The following is a 26,243-nucleotide window of genomic DNA, read 5'->3' as shown; positions in this document are numbered from 1 at the left end:
GAGGAGGGTCTGAAGCCAAAGGTGAGGAATGTCTGAAAGGCAAAGGTGAGGAGGGTCTGGAAGCCAAAGGTGAGGAGGGTCTGAAAGCCAAAGGTGAGGAGGGTCTGAAAGCCAAAGGTGAGGAGGGTCTGAAAGCCAAAGGTGAGGAGGGTCTGAAAGCCAAAGGTGAGGAGGGTCTGAAGCCAAAGGTGAGGAATGTCTGAAAGGCAAAGGTGAGGAGGGTCTGGAAGCCAAAGGTGAGGAGGGTCTGAAAGCCAAAGGTGAGGAGGGTCTGAAAGCCAAAGGTGAGGAGGGTCTGAAAGCCAAAGGTGAGGAATGTCTGAAAGCCAAAGGTGAGGAATGTCTGAAAGGCAAAGGTGAGGAGGGTCTGGAAGCCAAAGGTGAGGAGGGTCTGAAGCCAAAGGTGAGGAGGGTCTGGAAGCCAAAGGTGAGGAGGGTCTGGAAGCCAAAGGTGAGGAGGGTCTGAAAGCACAGAAACCCCCCCAGGAACAGCTGCAGCCTCCAGGGATGGACATTCCTGGAGGTGGGAATTCCAGGAACTCCTGGTTAGTGGTGGAGTGAGCAGAGCAGGACAGGAGCAGCACCCACCACAGCTTGTTTGACAACCACTCCCCAAATGATGAACCTTTTCCAACCTGCCTTTTACAAGTATATATATATATTAGATCTTCTTTTTACCTGCCTCACCTTTACTCCTACACCTGCCCATTAAAGAAATTTGTGATCAAAACCAGGTCCTTTGAAGCGCAGTAATTAACACTATTGTTTATCCTTCATCTCACCTCTGGGGTCCAAGCACACCTTTGAAATGTACAAATATTGGCTTTTCTCTGTGTGTTTTTGGGGAACACACACTCAGGGAGCAGGTTTGGAGAGCAGGATTCCTGCTTTTCCTGCTGGGAATGGAAATTGTGCCCCTCAGCCCCATTCCCCAGCATCCCACAGGGGCTGGAACCCATCCCTGCCCACCTGCATTGGAATGCTGGAAGAGCCTTTTGGAATACCAAAGTGTTGGGAAGGATGAGAGTTTGACAAGAAAGTCTCACAGATATGTGTGTGCTTGGCAGAAAGGTTTTTAAATGCAGAGTCTGATGAAGGAATAGAGATGGCAGCAAGTTTTGATAGAGAAGAAAAGAATTGCTGAGCCAGTCTCACTGGATAACCAAGGAGGCAAAGGGGGTGTTAGTTAGAAGGGGTTTTATGGCTTAGAGCAAAGGATAAACCCACCCCAAACAAGAAGTTGTTTGTACCAAGCAGGAAGATAGCACAGGCAAACAAGGCAGCAAATGTGGCAAGCAGAAAAAAGGTCTCAGAATTTTCCACTGCAAGAAAACTGAAAAACAACTTCTGGCTTAAACTGTAATGTACTGACTTTGAGAGATTGGAGAACAGTGACATGAATATGGTAATTACAGTAGTTATGATGGGCTAGAGATAATAGTTAAGGTATAGATTGGTTCTGCTGTATTTAGATGATCAGCAAAGAAAAGTCTATAATGCATTGTAACCAAAGAAAAGTATATAATGCATTGGAACCAAAACCAAAGGGTCTCTGACAGCTGTAGGCACAGGCTCTGTCACCCACCACCCTGGGCTGCTGTGACATCTTGGTACAATAAACTGCATTTTGGATACAATAAACTGCATTTTGGATACAATAAGCTGCATTTTGGAGAGCTGCTGGGAGTCCCATGTCCCTCATTTCAGCTCTTACACCGGAGGAGGAGGCTTTGCTGTCCTCAGGGAATGATCTGCACCATGCTGGAACAAATGACAAGGTTTTGTGCTGTTTCTCCTGTCTGACAGCCTCCTCTGAGGGGAATCCTGCAGTCCTCTCCTGAAAGGCAGCCCAGAGGAGGGGAACAGAAGGAAAATGAGAGCAGTTTCTTGGATAAGCTCAGAAGCACAGGCTGGTGTGGCTTGGGAGAGGCCTCAGTGACTTCTCCTGAAATGAGCAAAACTTGGCTTCATTTCATCTGGCTTTGAAGACTGAGATAAAATCCTAAACCCTGTGGCTCCAGGGGATCCTAGGCTGAGCTGCCAAGGCCAAGAGAACTGAGGGCAAACCCGGTTTGGATATTCCTGTCAGAGGAGTGAGGAGCATCCTGATCCCTGAGCGAGCCCAGCCCTGCAGCAGCTCCTGCCAGGGGGGATTTGCTGGAGAAAATCCCAGCTCTCCATCAAACTGAGGCTGCAGGAGGGCTCTGTCAGGGATGGAGGCAGGGGGGAGCGCGCTGCTGCTGTTTGGGAGCAGGACTGATGAGATGTGATCCCCTCCTGCTGAAATCCCGTGTTATCCTGGGATCAGGGGCTGGGCAGAGCAGAGCTCTGAGCTGAGCACAGGGCCAGCTGGGAGGGCTCCTCTGGCACACACAGCTTTTATGGAAAATCCTTTCCTTAGGATTGTTCCTCCTGAGAAGCTGGGAGGCCTCAGGAACAAAATGCAAACAATGGTTATCTGCTGCTGTGGAATGCAACAGGTGCATCTGGGATTGGCTCATGGGGCTGTTTCTAATTAATGGCCAATCACAGTCAGCTGGCTGGGACAGAGAGCTGAGCCACAAACCTTTGTTATCATTCTTTCCTATTCTATTCTTAGGCAGCCTTCTGATGAAATACTTTCTTCTATTCTTTTAGTATAGTTTTAACGTAATATATACCATAAAATAATAAATCAGCCTTCTGAACCATGGAGTCAGATCCTCGTCTCTTCCCTCATCCTGGGACCCCCGTGAACACCATCACAGGGATCCACATCCCCCTGGGAATCACCTGGGCCCTGGGCTGTGTGACACGTGTGTGTGTGACACGTGTGTGATGTGTGTGACACGTGTGTGACGTGTGTGTGATGTGTGTGACACATGAGTGACATGCGATGTGTGTGACCCCTGTGTGCCCTGTGTTTGAGGACACCCTCCCCCACAGAACCAGGGCTCAGTGGACATTTGCCAGCTCTACCCTGACTAAAATACATTGAAATATCATTTCAGGTATTTCTGTTGTGATTCGAGGTGAGCTCAGCCATCTTGAATCGTTCCTTTAATTATTAAATGAATGAATGCCACGCAGGAACTGACTTCTGCACGGGTCACAGGTTGGAGGAGATCATTCCAAAAGATCAACAGCTTGGGATTATCAGGGAATCCTGGGTGGATGGGGTTGGAGGAACCTCAGAATTCATCCATGGGCAGGGACATCTCCCCCTGTCCCAGGGTGTCCCAGTGTCCAGCCTGGCCTGGGCACTGCCAGGGATGCAGGGGCAGCCACAGCAAATCTGGGCACCTGTGCCAGGGCTGCCCACCCTCCCAGGGAACAATTCCCAATTCCCAATATCCCATCCCACCCTCACAGGGAACAATTCCTAATTCCCAATATCCCATCCCACCCTCACAGGGAACAATTCCCAATTCCCAATATCCCATCCCACCCTGCCAGGAACAATTCCTAATTCCCAATATCCCATCCCACCCTCACAGGGAACAATTCCCAATTCCCAATATCCCATCCCACCCTCACAGGGAACAATTCCCAATTCCCAATATCCCATCCCACCCTCACAGGGAACAATTCCCAATATCCCATCCCACCCTCCCAGGGAACAATTCCCAATTCCCCATATCCCATCCCACCCTGCCAGGAACAATTCCTAATTCCCAATATCCCATCCCACCCTCCCAGGGAGCAATTCCTGATGCCCAATCTCTGCTCTAAATCCAAACCTCCCCACTTGCTCGGCAAGCTCCACACCCAAAGGTGTCCCCAGACCAAAGCACGGCTGACCTGCTGTCCATGGGCATCCCACACCCCTCTGGGGTCCCACAGCAAGCCCACCCAGCCCTGGGGGTGTCTCAGGGCTCTGTGGCCCCTGCAGAGCCCAGCACACCCCACATCCCACACCGTGCTTATCCCAGGAGCTCCCCCTGCTCCGTGCAATCCCAGCAGCTCAGAGCAGGCCCACAGCTGGAAGCACTGCTCTCCTTTAACTCCCAGAGCTGAAATTATTATTATTATTGTGTCTTGGAAGGCATCAACAGCGTATTAAGTGCTTTAAAGTGATGCTTAAAGAGCGGGGAGCCCTGGGCTGCTGAGTGAAGAGCGCAGCGCCCCGGGAAGGGCTGGGAAGGGCTGCAGGCACCACCTGCCTTTAATTACCTGCCTTTGATCCTCCTGCCCTTTGTGCCATTTAGGTTTTCTTCGGGAAACTGATTTCCAGGGCTCGCTGCTAGGAACTGGCTGCCTAGAGCCGGGCCAATTAAACAGTTTTCTGCACATTGATTCATTCTCAACTGCTCGCTTTCATTACGCTAAAATGATGGCTGATGTATTTCTCATTTACCGGGTTATTATCAATTCCTCAGCCTCGTCTGAAGGCCAAATGCGCTCTGATAGAAACAGGAATCCAATAAAAGTGTTCACAAGCTATTGGGATATGGGAGGAAGAGATTTAAATGGAGCTTTGTGGGAGGAACAGGGAAAAGAGGAGCAGCACAATGCAAATCCGAGAGCAAAGCTGCTCCTTCAGTAAAGGGAATATCCTGGACAGACACAGGATTGTGTCTGGGAACTCCAGGTCCCCCCTTGTCCACCTGGGCTTTGATTTTGTCATAAATTTAAAGTCTGGGGCTATTTTTCAGTTCCCAGTTGGCTTTTAAGCTTTTATCAGAGCTGTGGCTGCCCCTGCATCCCTGGCAGTGCCCAGGGCCAGGCTGGACACTGGGGCTGGGAACAAACTGGGACATGGGAGATGTCCCTGCCATGGTAGGGTGGCAATGGGTGGCATTTAATGTCCTTCCCAGCCCAAACTGCTCTGCAATGCCATTACATCTCCTAAATATTAGATGAGCAGAGTTCAGCAAATTTCCTTCCAACATTCCTGCTCGGCCAACATTTTTTGGTACAGAGAAGAAGATCCCAGCAGAAGAATCCCTTCTATCCCTCGTTAATTTACACCCCAGGCTGGTTTGCTCTCCCTGGCACGGCACTTTCTGATGGATATTCCCTCTTTTATGTAAGGCTTTTCCCTAAAGGCACCCAGAAATGGATCAGCCCCAGGTTCTTCCCTCCCTGGAGCCCTCGGGAGCAGCTGGGTGGTGCCTGTGGGTCCGGAGCAGGCAGGGAATACTGGCAATATACCACGGCCAGAGTAAAATTTAGTTACATTTCTTTCATAGGAAAGAGCTTTGAATAAGAAGAGATTATTAAAATGGGTAAATGGCTTGCATTGGTATGGTAAAGAAGATAGTTTGTCTAGTTGGCTTAAACTGAGGTGGTTTTCAGCCAACTGTCAGGCAGCTCCTTTTCCACAGACCCTTTTTTTGTTGATTACCTGGGATTTTCAGCTGCATTGCATGAGCAAAATTAATAATAAGAATAAAATTAATATAAAGAATATATTAAAGAATATATATATATAAAAAGAATGATAATAACATTTATAGTTTTGCAGAATAAGACTAATAGCTTTGCAGAATAAAATTAATAGTTTTGTAGAATAAAACTAATAGCTTTGCAGAATAAAACAAATCGTTTTGCAGAATAAGACTAATCATTTTGCGGAATAAAATGAATAGTTTTGCTGCTGCTGCTGCATCCAACAGCTCCTGTCCTGCGCCAGGAGCAGCCCGAGGTCAGTCCATGCTCGGTGCCAGTGCCAGCCCCTCATGGTGACACTGCTGGTGTTTCTTATTGATGGCTGATATTTAAAACACCCCCTGGAAAAGCAGATTTTTCCATGGAAATAGGCGTTCCTCAAGTGCCACCTGCTGTACCGGCTGCAGCAGGACACGGAGTGGGGAATCCCTCCAGCAGCCTCATTGCAAATTCCAGCCCTGGCAGCAGGAAAACACAGCCCTGTCCTCCCTGATTACCGGGGACATTCCCTAGGTGGGAATTTGCACGGCCCCCTGCCCGGGCGCCCCAGCTCTGCTTTACACTTGTATAAATAAACACCAACAGCACTGTCATCTCCTTATCGCCCCGAGAGGCACTGATGGAAACCAGCTCCACAGGCAGATCCCAGATGATTTTTCCACAGGATGTGGCTGCAAGGAGAGAGAGAATAAAAACTGCCATTTGCTGCCAACAAACACACAGCAGGGATGTGGTTCGGGAATGCTGGGCCACCCAAGCACTGCAGATCCCGGCAGATCACACCCAGGCCAGGGAAAAGCAGGAAGGGAATATCAGAGATGGTTTGAAAGGAGATATTGAGGATGGGCACAGCCCTGGCACCCTGGGGACACCCAGGGTACAGGGGACAATGTCCCAGTGCTGGCATAGACCCACCCACAAACCATGGCGTGGTCCTTAATCCAAATAAAAATATTTATTTAAATAATGGATTGGCTCAAACACTCCCACACTGATTGTGATCCCAAAGATGTTGGGACAGGTTCATCCCCAGAGGGTGCTGGCACTGCCCAGATCCCCGGGGAACGGGCACAGCCCTGAGGCTGCCAGAGCAGCTCCAGGAGGGTTTGGGCAGCCAGGGATGCCCAGGGTGGGATTTGGGGTCTGTGCAGGGCCAGGGGCAGGGCTGGGAGATCTTTGGGGTCTGTACAGCTCAGGACATTCCCTGACTGTGACTCTGTGATACCTGAGCGTCCCTGTCCCCTCGGGATGTCACTGGCACCGTGCCCAAGGAGAGCCAGCCCAGCCCAGCCTGGCCTAGCGTGTCTGTGGCAAGGAGGGTTTAGGATTAGGGTGGGATTTGGGGTGTGTACAGGGCCAGGGGCTGGATCAATGATCCTTGTGAGTGCCTCCAGCCCAGGACATTCCCTGACTGTGACTCTGTGACACCTGAGCGCTCCCTGTCCCCTCGGGATGTCACTGGCACCGTGGCCAAGGAGAGCCAGCCCAGCCCGGCCCGGTGTGTCTGTGGCAAGGACGCTTTGTGGGGTGGCTGCTCAGAGCCCTCAGCAGCCGGGGCACTGTGGGGCTGCTCTGCTGGGAGGCAACAGCCCGGAGCTCCCGTGAGGGACGGGCAGCTGTGAGACAGGGCACAGACAGACACACAGAACGGCTGGGGGCACAGGAGATTAAACCCCTTAAATCCACCCAGTGCCGTGGCAGGGACACCTCCCATTGCACCAGGTGCTCCAGCCTGGCCTTGGGCACTGCCAGGCATCCAGGGGCAGCCACAGCAAATCTGGGCACCTGTGCCAGGGCCTGCCCACCCTCACACGGCCCTGTCCTGCCCCGCTCCCGTTCCCTTTTCTTGTTCCCTTTTCCGTTTTCCTTTCCCATTCCCATTCCTTTTTCTCTTTTCCCTTTTTCTTTTTTCCCCTTTTCTGTTTCTCTTTTCTTTTTCCCTTTCCATTTTCTCTTTTTCCTTTTCCCTTTTTCTCTTTTCCCTTCACTTTTCCCCTTTTTCTTTTTCTTTTTCTTTTTCTTTTTCTTTTTCTTTTTCTTTTTCTTTTTCTTTTTCTTTTTCTTTTTTTTTCCCGCCGCTCGCCCTCCCCTCCGCCAGGGGGCGCTCGGGCCCCGCTCCCCCCGCACCCTGCAGCCGAGGCGGCCGCGTCGCTGCCTGAGCGGAAGGCGCGCGGGCAGGACGGGGCGGGGCGGGGCAGGGCGCAGGCGCGCGGCGGGCAGCCCGCGCGGCGCAGGGCCCGGGTCCTGCGTGTGGCGGCGGCGCTCGGCCCGGCCCGGCTCGGCCCGAGATGGCGACCAAGAACTTCCGCGTGAGCGACGGCGACTGGATCTGCCCCGACAAGAAGTGAGGGCACGGCCGGGAGCGGGCCGGGCAGCGGGGCAGGCAGCGGCGGTGCGGCCGGGGAGCGGGAGCGGGGCTCCGGGAGCCGCGGCCGCTGGCTCGGGGGCACACGGGCCCGGTCTCACGGAGCCGGCTCTCGGTGTGGGACGGGGTCGGGGTAAATCGCGGCGCTCGGCTCGGGGTGCGCCCCCGGCGCTGGAGCGGGTTCCGGCCCCCGTTAATGCCGGCCCTCGTGCTCTGCTCCGTGCCCAGGTGCGGGAACGTGAACTTCGCCAGGAGGACGAGCTGTAACAGATGCGGCAGAGGTGAGTTCCCGGCTCACACACACCTCTTCCCCCTGTCTCCTTCTGCCCCGTAAAACTGCTCTAAAAATTCCTCTCGAGCCTCAAACTGTTTGAGAAGTTCATTTATTTGTGTTTAAAAGACTCTGCAATGTTTCCGGCGAGTTCCGAGCTGCCGTTTCAGGCGCTCTTGTGTCTCTCCCCGCAGAGAAGACGACGGAGGCCAAGATGATGAAGGCGGGGGGGACGGAGATCGGGAAGACGCTGGCCGAGAAGAGCCGGGGGCTGTTCAGCGCCAACGACTGGCAGTGCAAAACGTAGGCACCGACCCACGGCTGCTGCCTGTCCCTGGGAACTCCCTGTGCTGCCGGACAGCGGGGCTGCGGGCCACGGCCCCGGGCTGTGCTCTGGGAGCAGCGCTCCTTGGCTGCACGTTAATTAATAGAGCAGCAGAAACGGCAGCACTGCCCTGCAGAAAGGCCAGGTTTGCTAAGCTGGGACACTGCCCTGGTTTGGAGGGAATGTGGGGATGGCACTGCCACCCTCATGGCATTGGGAGGTGCTGCCTTCCCTGGCAGGGTGGGCAGGCCCTGGCACAGGTGCACAGAGCCCAAGGCCAGGCTGGACACTGGGACAGTGGGAGGTGTCCCTGCCATGGCAGGGTGGCACTGGGTGGGCTGTGATGTCCCTTCACACCCAGACCAGCTGTGGCTCTGGGATTCTTGGATGTGGCAATTCCAGCAAGCACCTGGCCTGGCACCAGCAGCTCTTCCCCTGCAGGGCAGGGAACAGAGCTGGGAAGGGGCTGGAGCCCCAGGAGAGGCTGAGGGAGCTGGCAAAGAGCTCTTCTGTGCAGCTGTGCTCCTGCCCATTGATTTGACATCTTCCCCACGTTTGTCCAGTGCTGTCACCTTCCCCAGTGCTGTGTCCCCTCCCTTGTATTCCCAGACTGAAGGGAAACCTTTTAGCCCCAGTCTGAAGGATAACATTCCCAATCCAAGGATAACCTTTTATTCCCAGACTGAAGGGTAAGGTTTTATTCCCATCTGAAGGATGTTTTATCCCTAGTCTGATGGATGCTTAATCCCCAGTCTGAAAGATAAGGTTTTATTCCCAGTCTGAGGGATAAGGTTTTATTCCCAGTCTGAAGGGTAAGGTTTTATTCCCATCTGAAGGATTAGGTTTTATTCCAGTTTGAAGGGTAAGGTTTTATTCCCAGTCTGAAGGGTAAGGTTTTATTCCCATCTGAAGGATTAGGTTTTATTCCAGTTTGAAGGGTAAGGTTTTATTCCCATCTGAAGGGTAAGGTTTTATTCCCATTTGAAGGATTAGGTTTTATTCCCTCTGAAGGGTAAGGTTTTATTCCCTCTGAAGGGTAAGGTTTTATTCCCATCTGAAGGGTAAGGTTTTATTCCCATCTGAAGGGTAAGGTTTTATTCCTATCTGAAGGGTAAGGTTTTATTCCCTCTGAAGGGTAAGGTTTTATTCCCTCTGAAGGGTAAGGTTTTATTCCCGTTTGAAGGATTAGGTTTTATTCCAGTTTGAAGGGTAAGGTTTTATTCCCATCTGAAGGGTAAGGTTTTATTCCCATCTGAAGGGTAAGGTTTTATTCCCATCTGAAGGATTAGGTTTTATTCCAGTTTGAAGGGTAAGGTTTTATTCCCTCTGAAGGGTAAGGTTTTATTCCCTCTGAAGGGTAAGGTTTTATTCCCATCTGAAGGGTAAGGTTTTATTCCCGTTTGAAGGATTAGGTTTTATTCCCTCTGAAGGGTAAGGTTTTATTCCCATCTGAAGGGTAAGGTTTTATTCCCATCTGAAGGGTAAGGTTTTATTCCCTCTGAAGGGTAAGGTTTTATTCCCTCTGAAGGGTAAGGTTTTATTCCCTCTGAAGGGTAAGGTTTTATTCCCTCTGAAGGGTAAGGTTTTATTCCCATCTGAAGGGTAAGGTTTTATTCCCATCTGAAGGGTAAGGTTTTATTCCCATCTGAAGGATTAGGTTTTATTCCCTCTGAAGGGTAAGGTTTTATTCCCTCTGAAGGGTAAGGTTTTATTCCCATCTGAAGGATTAGGTTTTATTCCCATCTGAAGGGTAAGGTTTTATTCCCATCTGAAGGGTAAGGTTTTATTCCCATCTGAAGGATTAGGTTTTATTCCCTCTGAAGGGTAAGGTTTTATTCCCTCTGAAGGGTAAGGTTTTGTTCCCATCTGAAGGATTAGGTTTTATTCCCATCTGAAGGGTAAGGTTTTATTCCCATCTGAAGGGTAAGGTTTTATTCCCATCTGAAGGATTAGGTTTTATTCCCATCTGAAGGGTAAGGTTTTATTCCCATCTGAAGGGTAAGGTTTTATTCCCATCTGAAGGGTAAGGTTTTATGCCCATCTGAAGGGTAAGGTTTTATTCCCATCTGAAGGATTAGGTTTTATTCCAGTTTGAAGGGTAAGGTTTTATTCCCTCTGAAGGGTAAGGTTTCTGTGTCTGTGTCCCTGCAGCTGTGGCAATGTGAACTGGGCGCGGCGCTCCGAGTGTAACATGTGCAACACCCCCAAGTACGCCAAGCTGGAGGAGAGGACAGGTGAGCTGGGGGTGCCTCAGTGCTGGCACTGCTGGCAGAAGGGGCTCTGGCAATCAGAGTGGGCATTCCTTGTGTTCCCTGGACTGGCACAGTTCATACAAGGTGCAGGTTCTTGGCCTCAGTGAGTTTCGGTGCTGAGGGAAGTGGTGGCTCCGAGTGGGAAATCAGCCTGAGCTGCCCCTGTGTTGGATTTTGATGTCAAGACTTTGGAAGCCATGTTTAATTAATCTGCTGAGGCCTCCCGTGGGCTGGCCACGTACAGATAAGGCTGTTATCTGCTCAGGAGGGCTGGGGCTCAGTTTCAGCTCTCCTGAGGGAACATGAGCCCAGAGGGAACTGGGGCAGGATCTCCTTACAGCTCCTGCACTCTCCCCTGTGCACCTGGGATCAGGCAGGGAATGCACTGCAGAACTCAGAGGCACAGAAATAAAGGAGCCTGGAGAAAAGCACGGAGCTAGTTACTCAAAAGGAAAAAAAAAATTGAGTATTGTGAAAATAGTAAAGGATATTAAATAATATAATCATATTTCATATAATGATTATAATTGTAAATAATATATCCACGTATTTATTATTTAAATAAGTTATTGAAGTACTTAGTACTTAATTAAGTTGATAAATACTTTTAGTGTTCCTAATGCATTATTTTAATTGGATTTGTGAGAAACTGCATTTAATAAACGTGCATGGGAACAATTCCTGTTCCTCCTGAGATCCTGTTACATCCTTATGGCAGATTTGTGATCCCCTGAGGGTTTCCAGAGCCCCTGTGGAGGTTTCTGTGCTGCAGGCAGCTGAAGGCATTGTGTTGTTTTGCCCCTTTCTCAAGGCTATGGAGGAGGATTCAATGAGCGGGAGAACGTGGAGTACATAGAGCGGGAGGAGTCCGACGGGGAGTATGATGAGGTAAGGGAGGGCAGGGATTGCTCTGGGCACACTCTTGTTGTGTTTAAGGATATCCCATAAAATTGAAATGCAGAATGCTCACATTCCCATTCATCTCTGTGGAGGCTCATTGTCCCCAAGACAAGCATGTCTTTAAAAGTTCCGTGTTGCTAATTGGTGTTCCATAGTGCTCCCCTTTCCCTTGGGGCAAGATCCTATTTAAAATTGATGATTATTTATTTTCTTATAGAAGTGTTATCAAAATTACAGTTGGCGATTTATTGTTGATTAAATCCTGTTCTAATCCTGGCACAAAATTCCTCAGTTTGGGCGCAAAAAGAAAAAGTACCGGGGGAAGCCAGTGGGCCCTGCCTCCATCCTGAAGGAAGTGGAAGATAAGGAGTCTGAGGGGGAGGATGAGGACGATGAGGATGAAGATCTCTCCAAGTATAAATTGGATGAGGTAGGATGGTTTGTTGTCTTGAAGCGGTTTTTAGTCATGATTTCAGGGCTGCCCAGAAGCAGAAGGGCTGGTCAGTGTTTTCAGCTGCCTTGAGAGCAGAACTCTGGCAGTAATGGTGCCCAGAGCTGCTGGAAGAGATGTGCACAAGCTCTGCTTTGTTCTAAATACCTGCACTCAAAAATGGGCAGTCTTAAATCATCAGTGACAAGGCTGAGATCAGAACCCAGAACTCCAAGATGTTTATTTGGAACCTGGATGTGTGGTTACCATGTATAGCATGTGCTCTTGAGTTTTTCATAGGCTTTTCAAACCACATCAGATTTATTTTTTATAAAATGAAATAAAATATTCTGAGGGTTTTTTCCATCTTTTCTGAGCTATGTGAGTATCATTGGATTTTCCACGTCTTTGGGCAGCAGCCTTGCAGAGACGTGCAGATGGTGCTGTTTTACACAGCCATCACCAAACTTTGCATATGAGATCTGTCTCTGCAGAGTTGGGCTTTGCTTAGAGATTCTGAGGGTGAAAATTCATTTAAGTGGTAAAAATGTGTCTGTGTGCTCATTAACTCAAATAATGGGGGGTTTGATTCAATACCAATTTTCAGTCACTCTTTACTGCTTAAAATTGTGGGGTCTGATTAAATTCCATTCAGTTTTCAAAGGCCGGGAAAGAACATGAAATAAAGTCTGAGATACGTAGAAACTGAAGGGGAGCTGAAAGCATTGCCTGAGCGTGCTGTGTTGTGCCTGTGCAGGATGAGGATGAAGATGATGCTGACCTGTCCAAGTACAACCTGGATGCCAGTGAGGAGGAGGACACCAACAAGAAGAAGAAGGCGCCGAGGCGCAGCCGCTCCAAGTCCCGCTCCTCCCACTCGCGCTCGTCCTCGCGCTCATCCTCTCACTCGAGCTCAAGGTCTAGGTCCAGGTAAACGGGTACAGGTCCAGGGTAACGCCAGGCAAAATGTCAGTATCTGACTTCCTTATTTACTTTGTTTCATTGCCTTACAGTTGTGTGATGATGTGAATAACTCTCCCTTTACAGAGGTGGTGATGCTGTGCCTGAGCTGCAGCAGGGAGGCTCTCTGGGGCTTCTTTAGTGATTTAAGTTGATATTTAGTGAAATCCTTCAGAGAAATGGAATAATGTAATTTATTTTCGGGTTTTCAGGCTCGTTGGCCATGTGTGGTTCTGTTGTTGGACAGAGGGGGGCACTGCTGGAGTGGGAAGAGGTGGCAGAAGAGGCAGTGACAGTGCAGCCCAGGCAGATTCAGGGAAAGGACACAGTGGGAATATCCTGGGAATAAAGACAAGAAACTTGAACTTGAGTTAATGGCAAGTAACAAAGTTTTAAATGCACTGGCAATGTTGTCAGAACCTTCCTATCCCTGGAACTGTTCAAGGCCAGGCTGGACAGAATTGAGATGAGCTTTAAGGTCCCTCCCAACACAAAGCACTCTGGAATTCTCTAGTAACACTGAAGGTTTATAGGGGACCTCACAAAGGTCTGCTGGGCAGGCTTAAGCTCTCTCATTGCTATTTAAATTCAGTAATAAATGAACAGTACAGTCAGTGCTTTGAAATTGGGTGATGTCAATATTGGAGCTTTTGAGCTGCCTTACAGCTCATGCAAGGAGGATCCTGATTATTCAGAACAAGCTCCCAGGGTCATTTATTAAATTCACATCTGTAAAGTTCAAGTTTCTTCTAATCTTCCCAGCTTCATCATTGCCCCTCTGTGCTCTCAGTGCTGTCACTGCCCAAATTCTGCAGCGCCAGCCTCTGGCTTGGCTTCTCCCCATCACTGTTGGCTCTTGCTCCTGCTACCTCTTCTGTTCCTCAGCCTCCCCTGCTTCCCACTGCTCAGAGCAGTGTGAGTGCAGTGCTTGGCTGGGGGGCTCCAAGGACACTCAACAACTTCACCTGCCCATAACTTTGGTCATTAATTCACAAATGTTAACAGTGAAGTAGAAAGTAACATGTCCTGAGATTCCAACTTCCTCTTGAACTTTTTGCTTTTAGCTACAGATAATTAGAAATATCAGTTGCCATTTGTGGATGCCTTTTTTGTGGTTTTTAAAAAGGTTTAAATGCAATTTCCTAGCTAGGAAATGTTCATACTACTGTGTCCTGCACAGTAAAATGAGAAAGCTGTGGTAACAGTATAAACTCAGAGGCTGACAGCAAGTAGAATATATTTTACCTGAAAATGTTATTAGAATTTGTTTTCAATGCTTTTGTTTCCAGTGGTTGCTGGAGTGTGCTGCCATTGTTGAATTCCTCTTGTGGTTTGTGCTTTAGAGAAAATCCATCAGTGAAAAACTGGGAAATAATTGTGGCCAGTTACAAGTTGTGTTGGATATGGCAGTATTTTAGCCCCAAATTAACCACTTAATTTATAATGCAGGGGAAAATCTTTATGAAAATTTGAAGGTGGTTACAAAGTGCTTGTGAGAACTGGCTGGGGGGAAATTGAACTGCCCAATCCTAATGCTCTCATCTGCTCTGCCTCTGAAGGAAACTGATGGGTTTCCAGTTAAGGCACAAATTAAAACATTGATTTCATTAAATAATGAACAGATAGGAAGTTATTTCTTTTTGCCAGATAACTGCAATCCTGTTTAATTGTTGTGCTTTGTTCTAGGAGCCATAATCTAAAGCTGCCTTTGTAATGTTTTTAATGCCGTGTAGAAGTGTCTGGTTTTAAGTGTGTTGTGGTGATGCTGGGGGCAGGAGGGGATTGACATTTTCAGACTCAGACTGTGTTGCTGCCTCGTGTCTGCTGCTCTCAGGAGCAGTAACTCTGCTAAATGCAAGTCAGACACTGGAAAAAGATCTCCCGTGTTGTTGCAGGTCCCATTCCAGGAGTTCTTCCAGCTCCAGATCGAGATCCCGCTCCAGCTCCAGGGAACAGTCGCGGTCCCGTGGGTCCAAATCCAGGTGAATGAGGTACCGGCCTGTCCCTGCACAGACACAGGGCGCAGGCTGCAGCTGCTCTGGCCCCACCGTGAGGCTGTGCTGCTCAGACAAACATTAACTGCTTTTTGTCTTGGAAGTCAGCCCTGCTGGGTCTCTGCACCGGGTGTTGCCACCACAGCTGAGTTCACTGAGGAGCAGAGGTTTTGGTGCGAGAGGTTAAGTCTGGCCTAAGCCGGACGAGCGGACGCCACCGAGCTGCAGTGGAGGAAGAAGGATTTCAGTGCATGGTTCCCTGCTGCAGGCATTTGGGTGCCTTTCCTGTTTCCACTGGGGCTGCTTGAGCTGGAGGAGTGTTAGAAATGCCACTGTCCTTCTGGTTTTGTGTTCAGTGAGAATTCTGCACCTTCCATGAGACAGGGCAGCCGTTCCTGTATAAACCTGGGGGATCATAGGAACATGTTGGTAGGAAATGGTGGGAGAGGCTAAGAGCAGTCAGAGTGATTTGTGTAGAGCACCACTGAGCTGGGCACAGGAACAAAAGCGTGTTTGAGGTGTCCTTGCACAGGCATTCCATTGGCAGAACATTGCCTCTCTGATGGAATGAAGGGCTGTCCCTTCTCCATGCATGCAGAGAATCCCAAAATTCTAAATGAGGTTGGGAAGGACAATCACAAATGGTGCAATCACCTCTTGGGGGCAGGGACATGCTGTGGATTATCCCGTGAGGGTCAGCACAGGATGGAATCCATGCTTTTGGGAAGAGGAAAGGTGTCCCTGTGCCCCACCAGAGGGGTACTGTGTTCCAAGAGATGCTTTTATATATTCTGGCTCTATTCTGAAAGGTTTTTTGTAGTGTTTTTGGTTGAGGAAGGTTTTAGTCTCTTCACAAATGTAGTTTGAGATCTGTAAATATAACAGCTGGATTTGTTACTGTTTGGTCAGATGAACATGCAGTGTGAAATGTCCACTAGGATAAAGTGAACCATGGTAAATCAGCTTTAGATCTCTGGTTTCCAGGTTATTCTGATGTGTGAATTTACCTGCTGAGGAAGGTCCTTACAGAGGCACTTCCCAGCAGTTGCCAGTGCTTTTTTCCCAAAATGGCTCATTTTGGTGAAGGCTGGGGAGAGTTTCCAAACCATTGGTGGTCCATTTACCAGGAAACACTACTTAGCAGAATTTCTTAGGCAAGCTGCCCTGGCAGTAGCAGTGTTCTTGGCAGAGTAAGTATGGAAGCCTCTCATGTTTATTTTCCATACCCTTAATAGAGTAGTGAATGTTGATGAAAACTGTCTCTGCTTGTTCTGTCTTTGTGCCTTCTCCACGGTCCCAGAATTAAATATGGTTTATTTCTCAATCAATAAAGATCCAGCTCCAGGTCCTACAGGGGGTCTTCCACCCCAAGGAAAAGATCTGGCTCCAGCTCTCGCTCCTCGTCTTCCCCCGAGAGAGGCAAGAAGCGAAGCCGCTCTAGATCCTCTTCCTCTGGTGATCGCAAAAAAAGGCGCTCGAGATCACGGTCACCCGAAAGGTTTGGGTTTATGTAGAATAAGAATGGCTGTATTGACATGTGTGATGGTTTATTGTAGTTATCCAAGGACTGAGGTTCACTGGGAAGCTATTGAATCCGAGCAGTTACTCTCATAGTAAAAGTAGTTTCCTCACTTGCCCTACTCTTACTTTTGTTCACCGCTTTGTAATTGCTTTTTTTAATAATTTCCCCCCCTCCTTCCCCCCATGAAAGCCCTCCTGGTAGGAGCATGTTCTGTATAAAGACCTGGCTCACCCTTCTTTCAGTGTGTGACAGTGTTAATGTGTTCATTAATGAATTATTTTCTTAAATACTGCATTGAAATAGAAACTGTATTCTACTCTCAGTATTAAACTTAGACTTTTAGTGTTAAATTAGATGCTTAAAGTTACTTGTATATTCTTGTAAGGCCCCCATGAGATATACTTGGCTTCCAGCTATGGTAGGATGCTGCTCAGAGTGGGTGCCAGGATGAATCTGAGCTCATTTCTGTGCATGCTTTCTCCATTTGTATCTTGCAGACGCCGCAGATCTTCCTCCGGATCCTCCCATTCTGGTTCCCGTACGAGTTCTAAAAAGAAATAATGTGTAAAAGCTCACACTTACAAAAACCCACCAAAATTCCAGTCAGTGCATGAGACATTTTTAAGAAGTTGGTGTCTTACTTGGTCAGAAGTGCTCAATCTGCTAGTAGAGGTGCATGTCTGTCCTGGCTTTCTGGCAAACTGCAGCTTTGTTCATCCATCACCCAAACCCGCAGTAGCATTTTAAGCCATAAACTCCCCGGCACAGGGGGAAGTTCTGTGGTGTGGGGGGGGTTTTGTTATTTTTCAAGATCAGTTCCTCCATTGCTGGCTCCCTCAGCTGGAGGAGCAGGTTGGGAATGCCCTGGCACAGCTCTTTGTGCGAGGAGAAGCCGTGAGTTTTGCAGAGCAGGATGGAGCTCCCGTGGGACCACAGCAGGGGCAGGGCTGGGGGACCTGGGCCAGCAGTGGGGCCTCGGGCTGAGCAGTTTTTGTTTTGCCACGTAGCAGTGCCAGTGCAGATGGACACCCCTCTCTGGCAGCTCAAACCCCTGGTCCATCATGATTCCAGAGGGAATTAGCCTCATTCCTGGCGAGGGAGGACGTTTGCAGCCAGCACAGTGTTGTGGCTGTGGTGGCTTCCAGAGCCCGGACTCCGGGATCCCTCCTTCCAAACGGAGCGGTTGGGATCTGCTCTTGGGCTGGAGGAGTGTGGAACTGGCTCCTTGGAATCAAGGGAAGCTTCTGCAGGCCGCCTGTAAAATTTCCTTTGGGGCTCACTAAAATTTTCAAGGTATCTTAATTTTATTTTTCTTTAAAAATGAGAATGAATAAACTGTGTAGAAAGTTCTGGCATCTTCAACGTCTTCTTCATCGATCATTCTTTTTCCCTTCAACATAATTTATGGCTTAAAATGCTTTATGGAATCCATTTGAGTACAAAACTTGGTCTCTCTTGAGCTCCGTTTGGTTAAGAAAGGTTTAAGTTTCTTCAGTGCCATCACAAGGTAAGTATGGTAAGGAAAACTCTTCTTCTTAAGCAAGCAAAGAGCAATATACCTTCCTTTATTTCAGTAATAAAACTGCCAGATTTGCTGCTTGTTTTGATAAACTGCACAGAAACAAACGGAGCAAAACCGAAAAACTCCATTCTGCTTTATTTTTCTCTTTTTTTCCTTTTTTTTGAGCCATGTCTTTTGGACTGGTGTAGAAGCAAAATGTTTTTGGTGTAGAGGTATTTTGATAAATCTCTTTGCAGAAAAAATGCAGTTCCTTCTTTAATGCTTTCTTTTCTCTCTAATTTCCATGCTAAATGTGTGTAGGTTGCACAAGAGCAGGTTAGTCTGTAACTGTGCCTCTGACTTCAACGTCCAACTAAACTGTAAAACCAGATCAAGTAGACGCTCTGTTGTTAGCCTTGGGTTTTCTTGTGCTTTGTATTCCAATTGTTGCTGTACTTAACAGATGGGAGGTTTTAAAGTTAGCAACTGATAGGCCACAGGCAAAGGAGGAGGAGGATGGTTCATTCGGCTTAGAGAACGTGTAAGGCAAAATGATGCTGTAGACAAGTGTAAATAAAACCTGTGAGTCAGCTGTGCTCGAGTGTTTTGTCTTGGGGCCACTCAGACTTCTCTGTCACCTTCACTGACCCTAATCCCTGTCACCTCCACCTACCCTGGTTCCCTGTCACCTGCCCTGACCCTGTGAGTCAGCTTACCTGGCCTGTGGCTCCCATACATTGACAATGTTGCAATCCTTTAACTCTTAAAAACAAGTTTTAATTTCGACAGCAAAAGACTTAAAAAACTTCCAGGTGTTTTCAGAGAAGCATGGAATATCTTGGGCTGGATGAGACCCACAGGGATCATTGACCCAGACCCCCCAACAATCCCATCCAAACTGTCCTGAAGCTCTGGTAGCCTCGGGGCCTATGCCCTGGGGAGCCTGGGCACTGCCCAGCACCCTCTGGGGAAAGAACCATTCCCAAAATCCACCCTGAGCTGCCCTGGCCCAGCCTGGGGCCGTTCCCTCTGCTCTTCTCCCTGTTCTCTGGAGCAGAACCCGACCCCCCTGGCTGTGCCCTCCTGTCAGGAGCTGTGCAGAGCCACAAGGGCCCCTGAGCCTCCTTTGCTCCAGGCTGAGCCCCTGCCCAGCTCCTCAGGGATTCTGCAGCCCCTGCCCAGCTCCTCAGGGATTCTGCAGCCCCTGCCCAGCTCCTCAGGGATTCTGCAGCCCCTGCCCAGCTCCTCAGGGATTCTGCAGCCCCTGCCCAGCTCCTCAGGGATTCTGCAGCCCCTGCCCAGCTCCTCAGGGATTCTGCAGCCCCTGCCCGGCTCCTCAGGGATTCTGCAGCCCCTGCCCGGCTCCTCAGGGATTCTGCAGCCCCTGCCCAGCTCCTCAGGGATTCTGCAGCCCCTGCCCAGCTCCCTCAGGGATTCTGCAGCCCCTGCCCAGCTCCCTCAGGGATTCTCCAGCCCCATCCCAGCTCTGTTCCCTGCCCAGCCCAGTTCCCGCTCCCTTCCCACGGGCTCTGCCCGCTCTCGCTCCCGCTCCGCCCCGGGGCGGGTCCCGCCCGTTCCCTCCCTCACATAAAGCGGCGGCGGGGCGCTGCCGACTCCGTGCCCGCTCCGTGGTCGCTGCGCGCGGGCTGTGCCGGCTCCGTGCCCGCTCCGTGCCCGCTCCATGCGGGCTCTGCCGGCTCCGGGATGAGCCCGTGGCAGCAGCGCCCGCCCAACGGCAGCGCGGCCGGCGGGCCGGGCCCGCGGGGCAACAGCACGGGCCGGGCGGAGCGCGGCAGCGCCGTGTCCGTGGCCATCCCGCTGACCATGATGCTGACGGGCGTCGCGGGCAACGCGCTGGCCATGCTGCTCGTGTCCCGCAGCTACCGCGCCAAGGGCAGCCGCAGGAAGCGCTCCTTCCTGCTGTGCATCGGCTCCCTGGCGCTCACCGACATGCTGGGCCAGCTGCTCACCAGCCCCGTCGTCATCTCCGTGTACCTGTCTGGCCGGCCCTGGGCGGCCATGGACCCCTCGGGCCGCCTCTGCGACTTCTTCGGCTTCAGCATGACGGTGTTCGGGCTGTGCCCGCTGCTGATCGCCAGCGCCATGGCCGTGGAGCGGGCGCTGGCCATCCGCGCCCCGCACTGGTACGCCAGCCACATGAGCCCGCGGGCCACCGAGCGCGGCCTGGCCGCCATCTGGGCCGCCGGCGTGGCCTTCGCGCTGCTGCCGCTGGCCGGGCTGGGCCGCTACGCGCTGCAGTGGCCCGGCACCTGGTGCTTCATCAGCACGGCCGGCGGCAGCGCCTTCGCCGCCGCCTTCGCCGCGCTGGGGCTGCTGTCCCTCGTGGTGACCGGCGCCTGCAACCTGGCCACCATCGAGGCGCTGGTGTCGCGCTGCCGAGCCAAGGCCGGCGCGCCTCAGCCCGGCTCCCGCTGGGGCCGCATCGCCACCGAGACGCTGCTGCAGCTGCTGGGCATCATGTGCGTGCTCTCGGCCTGCTGGGCACCGCTGCTGGTAGGTGAGCCCCTACCCGGGCTGCCCTCCGCGCCCTCGGGGGCGGGAGCGGCGGGGCCGGCACGGGGAGGCTCCGGGGACAGCCATGGACTGCGGGCACAGGGGTGGGGATCAGGGTGCGGAGCGTGGGACGGGTGTAGGAGAGGAGCTGGGAGAGGCCCCAGAGCGGGACATCCATGGACAGCGGGGACAGGGACAGGGGTGCAGAGCGTGGGACAAGTGTAGGAGAGGAGCTGCGAGAGATCCTAGAGGGGGACATCCATGGACAGCGGAGATCGGGACAGGGGTACAGAGCGTGGGACGGGTGTAGGAGAGGAGCTGGGAGAGGCCCCAGAGGAGAACATCCATGGACAGCCCCTAGGGAGGACAGCGGGGACAGGGACAGGGGTGCAGAGCGTGGGACGGCTGTAGGAGAGGAGCTGGGAGAGGCCCCAGAGGACAGTCCAGTGCAGGCAAACCAGCTGCAGCAACTGGAGACAAAAGGAGAAGAACCAGGTTCTTGTGCAGAGAGAAAAGGGGGATGTGGCAGAGGCTCTGGGAGCAGGACGCTGCAGCCGGATAGGATTTAGGGTTTTTGTTTGCTCCCACCTTGCAGCAAAACTTCTGGCAGTGTTTTGTGAGAAAACGCACAAGCCGTGACTTGTGAGTGCCTTGTGGCTGGCAGCCCGCTGTGTTTGATTTACAGCAGCCTTCAGGGCTTGTCCGGCCTGCTCTTTAAGGAACATTGCATTGCTTTCCACTATTTTATTATTCCTTCCTTCAGAACCCCTCCTCGTGATGCAGGAGTGGGGGAGGCAGAATGCACATCTCTGCTGAGTGGGACCAGGGCACACCCGGGGGCTGGAATCCCAAAAGCCTGGGTTATTCTGTCAAGGACTAATAGGATTTTAGGAGAATTTGGTCTCGGGCTCTCTGAGCACAATGGGCTGAAGCTGGTTGAGGAAATGCTGAGGTTATGTGAAAGGTTCTTTCTGCCTGGAGAAGGAGTTTTTTTCATGTCCTGTCACCCCTGAGGGTTCCACCAGCCTTGCAGCGTGAGAGGAGAGCCCTGAGGTGGGGGAGGCATTTCCTCCTCCCTCATAACCAGGTAAACCAGTGAGGAAGCATGGATTCCGCTTGGTGGTTTGGTGCCCTGGGCATTTCTGTGGTTTCTGAGGCAGGAGTGAAGCCACAGGCACGAAGGGTTTCAGCAGCACTTCCCTTCCCTCTGCAGCAGCAGCAACACTTGGAGGTGCGGAACTTCTTCTGTGGAGTTCTCACAATCCAGACTCATGTTTGCGGGGGTATTTTTACAAATACACCTCCATTTTTATACATAAACCTCTGTTTATGTGCTCCCCAACTTGTTCTGTACACCCCTGAGGTGCAGGTCAGGACCTAGAGACCAGACTTTTGGAGAAGTGGCCACAGAGAATGCAAACGCCTTTTCAGTGAAAGCCAGCTCGTAGCAATCATTTAACCCGTAGCTGCAGCACTCAGCAGTTGTAAGAAACAGCTGAAATGGAAATCTGGCACTTTGCAGAGGAGGTTTTTTGTTTCTGTGTTGTTTTTTAAAGACATCTGAGTTTTGTAACCGAGAACTAATGGATCCTGTCAGCTGCTGCTGCGAGGTAAACAGCGCCCTCGCCACACACGGTATTTTTAGAGCTGATCTGTTGATGGAAACGACAAAATCAAATGTGATTTAGGGGCAGAGGGAAAGCTCTGACATGTGGCTGTGCTCTGGAGGGCTCCTTGCAGTGTCCTGCACGTCTAGCTCTCTGCTGCCTTGGGAAGGAGGAGGAGAGCAGGCAGGGCAGGAATTGTTCCCTTTTTCCAAGGGAGCACCTGGGAGAGCACCCCACTCCAGGGTGGCGTTGCTGGTTCCCAGTTCACACTGACCTGTTTGCTTTGGAGCCTGCACTGACGGGACTCAGGGCATGGCTTCCCAGAGGGCAGGGTTAGAGTCAGAGGGGATGTTGGGAGGAATTCCTGGCACAGGGTGTCCACAGCAGCTGTGGCTGCCCTGGATCCCTGGCCAGGCTGGACACTGGGCTGGGACAGTGGGAGGTGTCCCTGCCATGGCACTGGGAGGGATTTAAGGTCCCTCCATTCCCAAACCAGTCTGGGATTCTGGAATAGCCCCTGAGCTGGAGGGAAACAGACAAATGAGCCCGAGGTGAAATGGAGCAAGCTGGATTTCGCAGAAACACCGCTGCAGCACAACCTGGAATTATAATAATAATAATTTTGGAGTTCCAGCTACAAAATTATTTCTTCCCAGAGTTGTTCCCGAGTTATTTAAAGCTAAAATGCTCAGAAGTTCTGCTGCTCTTCCTGTTAAAATACTTCTGCTCCTTATCCCTCCTGGCAGACAGAAATTACAGACGTATAAAACCACACTCATGATAACAGTAAAGTTTTGGCTGCTCTTGTTGAATAAATCCAATCATCAGCATTTTGAGCCAGATTTTTAATGGCATGAATTATGTTGACTATTCCACCTGATGTTGTTCCTCTGCCTTGTGCAGGCTTTTAATCCATTTAGAAGACCAATACAGGCCATGATAAACAACCTCTAATGATATCAAACAAACAAAATTTCCAGTAGAGCAGCTGTTGGCCCAACAACTACTCCAATAAAGGGATATTACGTAATAAAACCAGAAAAGAGCAGCAGTGTTGTGCTTGGGAACTGTATTTTTATTAGCCTGGTGGTTTTGGAGCTCCATTGGAAAAAGAGAGGGCACAGTCTGGACAGGGCCAGTGTGTGAGGAGCCAGGGAAGTGGTCAGGTTCAGGCAGTGTGGCTCTGGTGCTCCAGTGGCTCCCAATGAGCTCTGGGTCTGTGTCCATGTTTGTACAAAGCTCTGCATCCCTGTTTTCACAGGGCTCTATCCGTGGCCACTTCGGTCAATGAAATGTCGTGGGTAGAATCCTCAGCTGCTTCTGTTTAAAGAAACAAAAACAATCCCGTGCTGTCCACGCTGCCCTGCCCTCCAGACTCAGCCCAGGCTTTCCAAGGTCAACACATGGTTATTGATCTGGCCCCCAGAATATCCCTTTGAGTGGAAAAATCCTCCCTGGAGCCTCTGCTCCCGGTCACCGCGGCTCCGGCTGTCCCTGCTGCGGGGACAGCAGCAGCCCAGCTGGGACCTTTGTGGTGACACAGCTCTGAGGAGCCTTCCTGTGGCACTGCAGGTCGCCTCTTTGCAAGGGCCTGGGCTGGCAGTGATTCCCAGTGGGGCTGCTCCCTCGGGCTGTTCCCAGCAGCTCTGGGACTGGCTGCTGGTTTGGCTGGGGCTGGAAGGGCTGGGGCTGCTGGGCAGGGCTGGGGCTGCATCCATTGCCCTGGCACTGGGAGCACACAGAGCAGGATGGACAGACAGCCCCACTGGGAGCACACAGAGCAGGATGGACAGACAGCCCCACTGGGAGCACACACAGCAGGATGGACAGACAGCCCCACTGGGAGCACACACAGGAGCATGGCCAGACAGCCCCACTGGGAGCACACACAGCAGGATGGACAGACAGCCCCACTGGGAGCACACACAGCAGGATGGACACTGGGAGCACACACAGCAGGATGGACAGACAGCCCCACTGGGAGCACACACAGCAGGATGGACAGACAGCCCCACTGGGAGCACACACACCAGGATGGACACTGGGAACACACAGAGCAGGATGGACAGACAGCCCCACTGGGAGCACACAGAGCAGGATGGACAGACAGCTCACTGGGAGCACACACAGCGGGATGGACAGACAGCCCCACTGGGAGCACACACAGCGGGATGGACAGACAGCCCCACTGGGAGCACACACAGCAGGATGGACAGACAGCCCCACTGGGAGCACACACAGCAGGATGGACAGACAGCTCACTGGGAGCACACACAGCGGGATGGACAGACAGCCCCACTGGGAGCACACACAGCGGGATGGACAGACAGCCCCACTGGGAGCACACACAGCAGGATGGACAGACAGCCCCACTGGGAGCACACACAGCAGGATGGACAGACAGCCCCACTGGGAGCACACACAGCGGGATGGACAGACAGCCCCACTGGGAGCACACACAGCAGGATGGACAGACAGCCCCACTGGGAGCACACACAGCACAATGGACAGACAGCCTCACTGGGAGCACACACAGCAGGATGGACACTGGGAGCACACACAGCAGGATGGACAGACAGCCCCACTGGGAGCACACACAGCGGGATGGACAGACAGCCCCACTGGGAGCACACAGAGCAGGATGGACAGACAGCCCCACTGGGAGCACACACAGGAGGATGCACACTGGGAGCACACACAGCAGGATGGACAGACAGCCCCACTGGGAGCACACACAGCAGGATGGACACTGGGAGCACACACAGCAGGATGGACAGACAGCCCCACTGGGAGCACACAGAGCAGGATGGACAGACAGCCCCACTGGGAGCACACACAGCAGGATGGACAGACAGCCCCACTGGGAGCACACACAGCAGGATGGACAGACAGCCCCACTGGGAGCACACACAGCAGGATGGACACTGGGAGCACACAGAGCAGGATGGACAGACAGCCCCACTGGGAGCACACAGAGCAGGATGGACAGACAGCCCCACTGGGAGCACACACAGCAGGATGCACACTGGGAGCACACACAGCGGGATGGACAGACAGCCCCACTGGGAGCACACACAGCAGGATGGACAGACAGCCCCACTGGGAGCACACACAGCACAATGGACAGCCCTGTTCCGCAGGGATCCCAGGCAGCAGGCTCAGACAGCTGGGGCCTCCAGGTCATGTCCAGGAAAGATTTGTGAGCAGATAAAGGACCCATTCAGGAAAACCAGGTGTTCAGGAGCCCTCCCACAGAATCCCATACAGGCTGGGGTTGGGAGAGACCTTAAGCTCATGCAGTTCCATGGGCAGGGACACCTTCCTCCATCCCCAGCTGCCTCAATCCCTGTCTGGGACACTTAAAGGAATGCAGGGGCAGCCCCAGGCTCTCTGTGGTGGCACACAGCCCTGACCCTGTCCCCTCGCTGTCCCCCTGCAGGTGACCATGCTGCAGATGGTGTCGGAGCCCTGTCTGTGACACTGCAGGGATGCGGGGGCAGTGCCTGCCTGCCCTGTGGTGGCACACAGCCCTGACCCTGTCCCCTCGCTGTCCCCCCTGTAGGTGACCATGCTGCGGATGGTGTCGGAGCCCTGTCAGGGACACTGCAGGGGGAGCCCCAGGCTGTCTGTGGTGGCACACAGCCCTGACCCTGTCCCCTCGCTGTCCCCCTGCAGGTGACCATGCTGCGGATGGTGTCGGAGCCCCCGGCCGGGCCGTGCCGGGGCTGGCAGCGCTGGGAGCCGCGCAGGGAGTGCAACCTGCCGCTGACGGCCGTGCGCCTGGCCTCGCTCAACCAGATCCTGGACCCCTGGGTGTACCTGCTGCTGCGCCGCATCCTGCTGCGCAAGTGCCGCCAGGCCGCCAGCGCCGTGTCACACTGCCCCAACGGCGCCGAGTGCAGGGACAGCCACACGGACAGGGCCCTCACCCTGTCCCGCGACACCCGCCGCACCGCCGCCTGACGGGTGCTCGCAACGGCCTGGGACACCAGTGCGGCCTGGGGACACCAGTGCGGCCTGAGGGACACTGCAATGGTCTGGGGGACATCCCACTGCGGCCTGGGGACACCAGTGCGGCCTGGGGGACACCACTGCGGCCTGGGGACACCACTGCGGCCTGGGGACACCACTGCGGCCTGGGGGACATCCCACAGCGGCCTGGGGACACCAGTGCGGCCTGGGGGACACCACTGCGGCCTGAGGGACACTGCAATGGTCTGGGGGACATCCCA

General features: G+C 52.3%; 2 protein-coding genes across 2 annotated transcripts; both read left to right on the top strand.

The window, feature by feature from the left end:
• Positions 1–7,599: 7,599 nt before the first annotated feature.
• ZRANB2 (zinc finger RANBP2-type containing 2) lies at positions 7,600–18,482 on the top strand. The gene is made up of 10 exons (XM_058030646.1): positions 7,600–7,714; positions 7,964–8,016; positions 8,201–8,309; positions 10,483–10,565; positions 11,395–11,471; positions 11,776–11,913; positions 12,671–12,843; positions 14,769–14,855; positions 16,201–16,365; positions 16,887–18,482. Exons 1-10 carry the CDS (start codon positions 7,659–7,661, stop codon positions 16,948–16,950), a joined length of 1,005 nt encoding a protein of 334 aa, XP_057886629.1. The 5' UTR covers positions 7,600–7,658; the 3' UTR covers positions 16,951–18,482.
• A 1,112-nt stretch (positions 18,483–19,594) lies between these two features.
• PTGER3 (prostaglandin E receptor 3) lies at positions 19,595–25,974 on the top strand. Its single transcript, XM_058030641.1, has 2 exons — positions 19,595–20,404; positions 25,687–25,974. The coding sequence occupies exons 1-2, from the start codon at positions 19,595–19,597 to the stop codon at positions 25,972–25,974; spliced, it is 1,098 nt and encodes a 365-aa protein (XP_057886624.1).
• Positions 25,975–26,243: the final 269 nt, after the last annotated feature.

The sequence above is a fragment of the Melospiza georgiana genome, chromosome 9 (genome assembly GCF_028018845.1).
Source record: "Melospiza georgiana isolate bMelGeo1 chromosome 9, bMelGeo1.pri, whole genome shotgun sequence".
NCBI classification, from domain to species: domain Eukaryota; kingdom Metazoa; phylum Chordata; class Aves; order Passeriformes; family Passerellidae; genus Melospiza; species Melospiza georgiana.
This window is presented reverse-complemented; position numbering and strand designations above follow the sequence as displayed.

Coding starts and splice junctions, on each gene's coding strand:
- PTGER3 (XM_058030641.1), top strand. CDS start 19,595: ATGAGCCCGTGGCAGCAGCGCCCGCCCAACGGCAGCGCGGCCGGCGGG. Junction 20,405..25,686: donor CCTGCTGGGCACCGCTGCTG/GTAGGTGAGCCC, acceptor GTCCCCCTGCAG/GTGACCATGCTGCGGATGGT.
- ZRANB2 (XM_058030646.1), top strand. CDS start 7,659: ATGGCGACCAAGAACTTCCGCGTGAGCGACGGCGACTGGATCTGCCCC. Junction 8,310..10,482: donor AACGACTGGCAGTGCAAAAC/GTAGGCACCGAC, acceptor GTGTCCCTGCAG/CTGTGGCAATGTGAACTGGG. Junction 16,366..16,886: donor AGATCACGGTCACCCGAAAG/GTTTGGGTTTAT, acceptor TGTATCTTGCAG/ACGCCGCAGATCTTCCTCCG.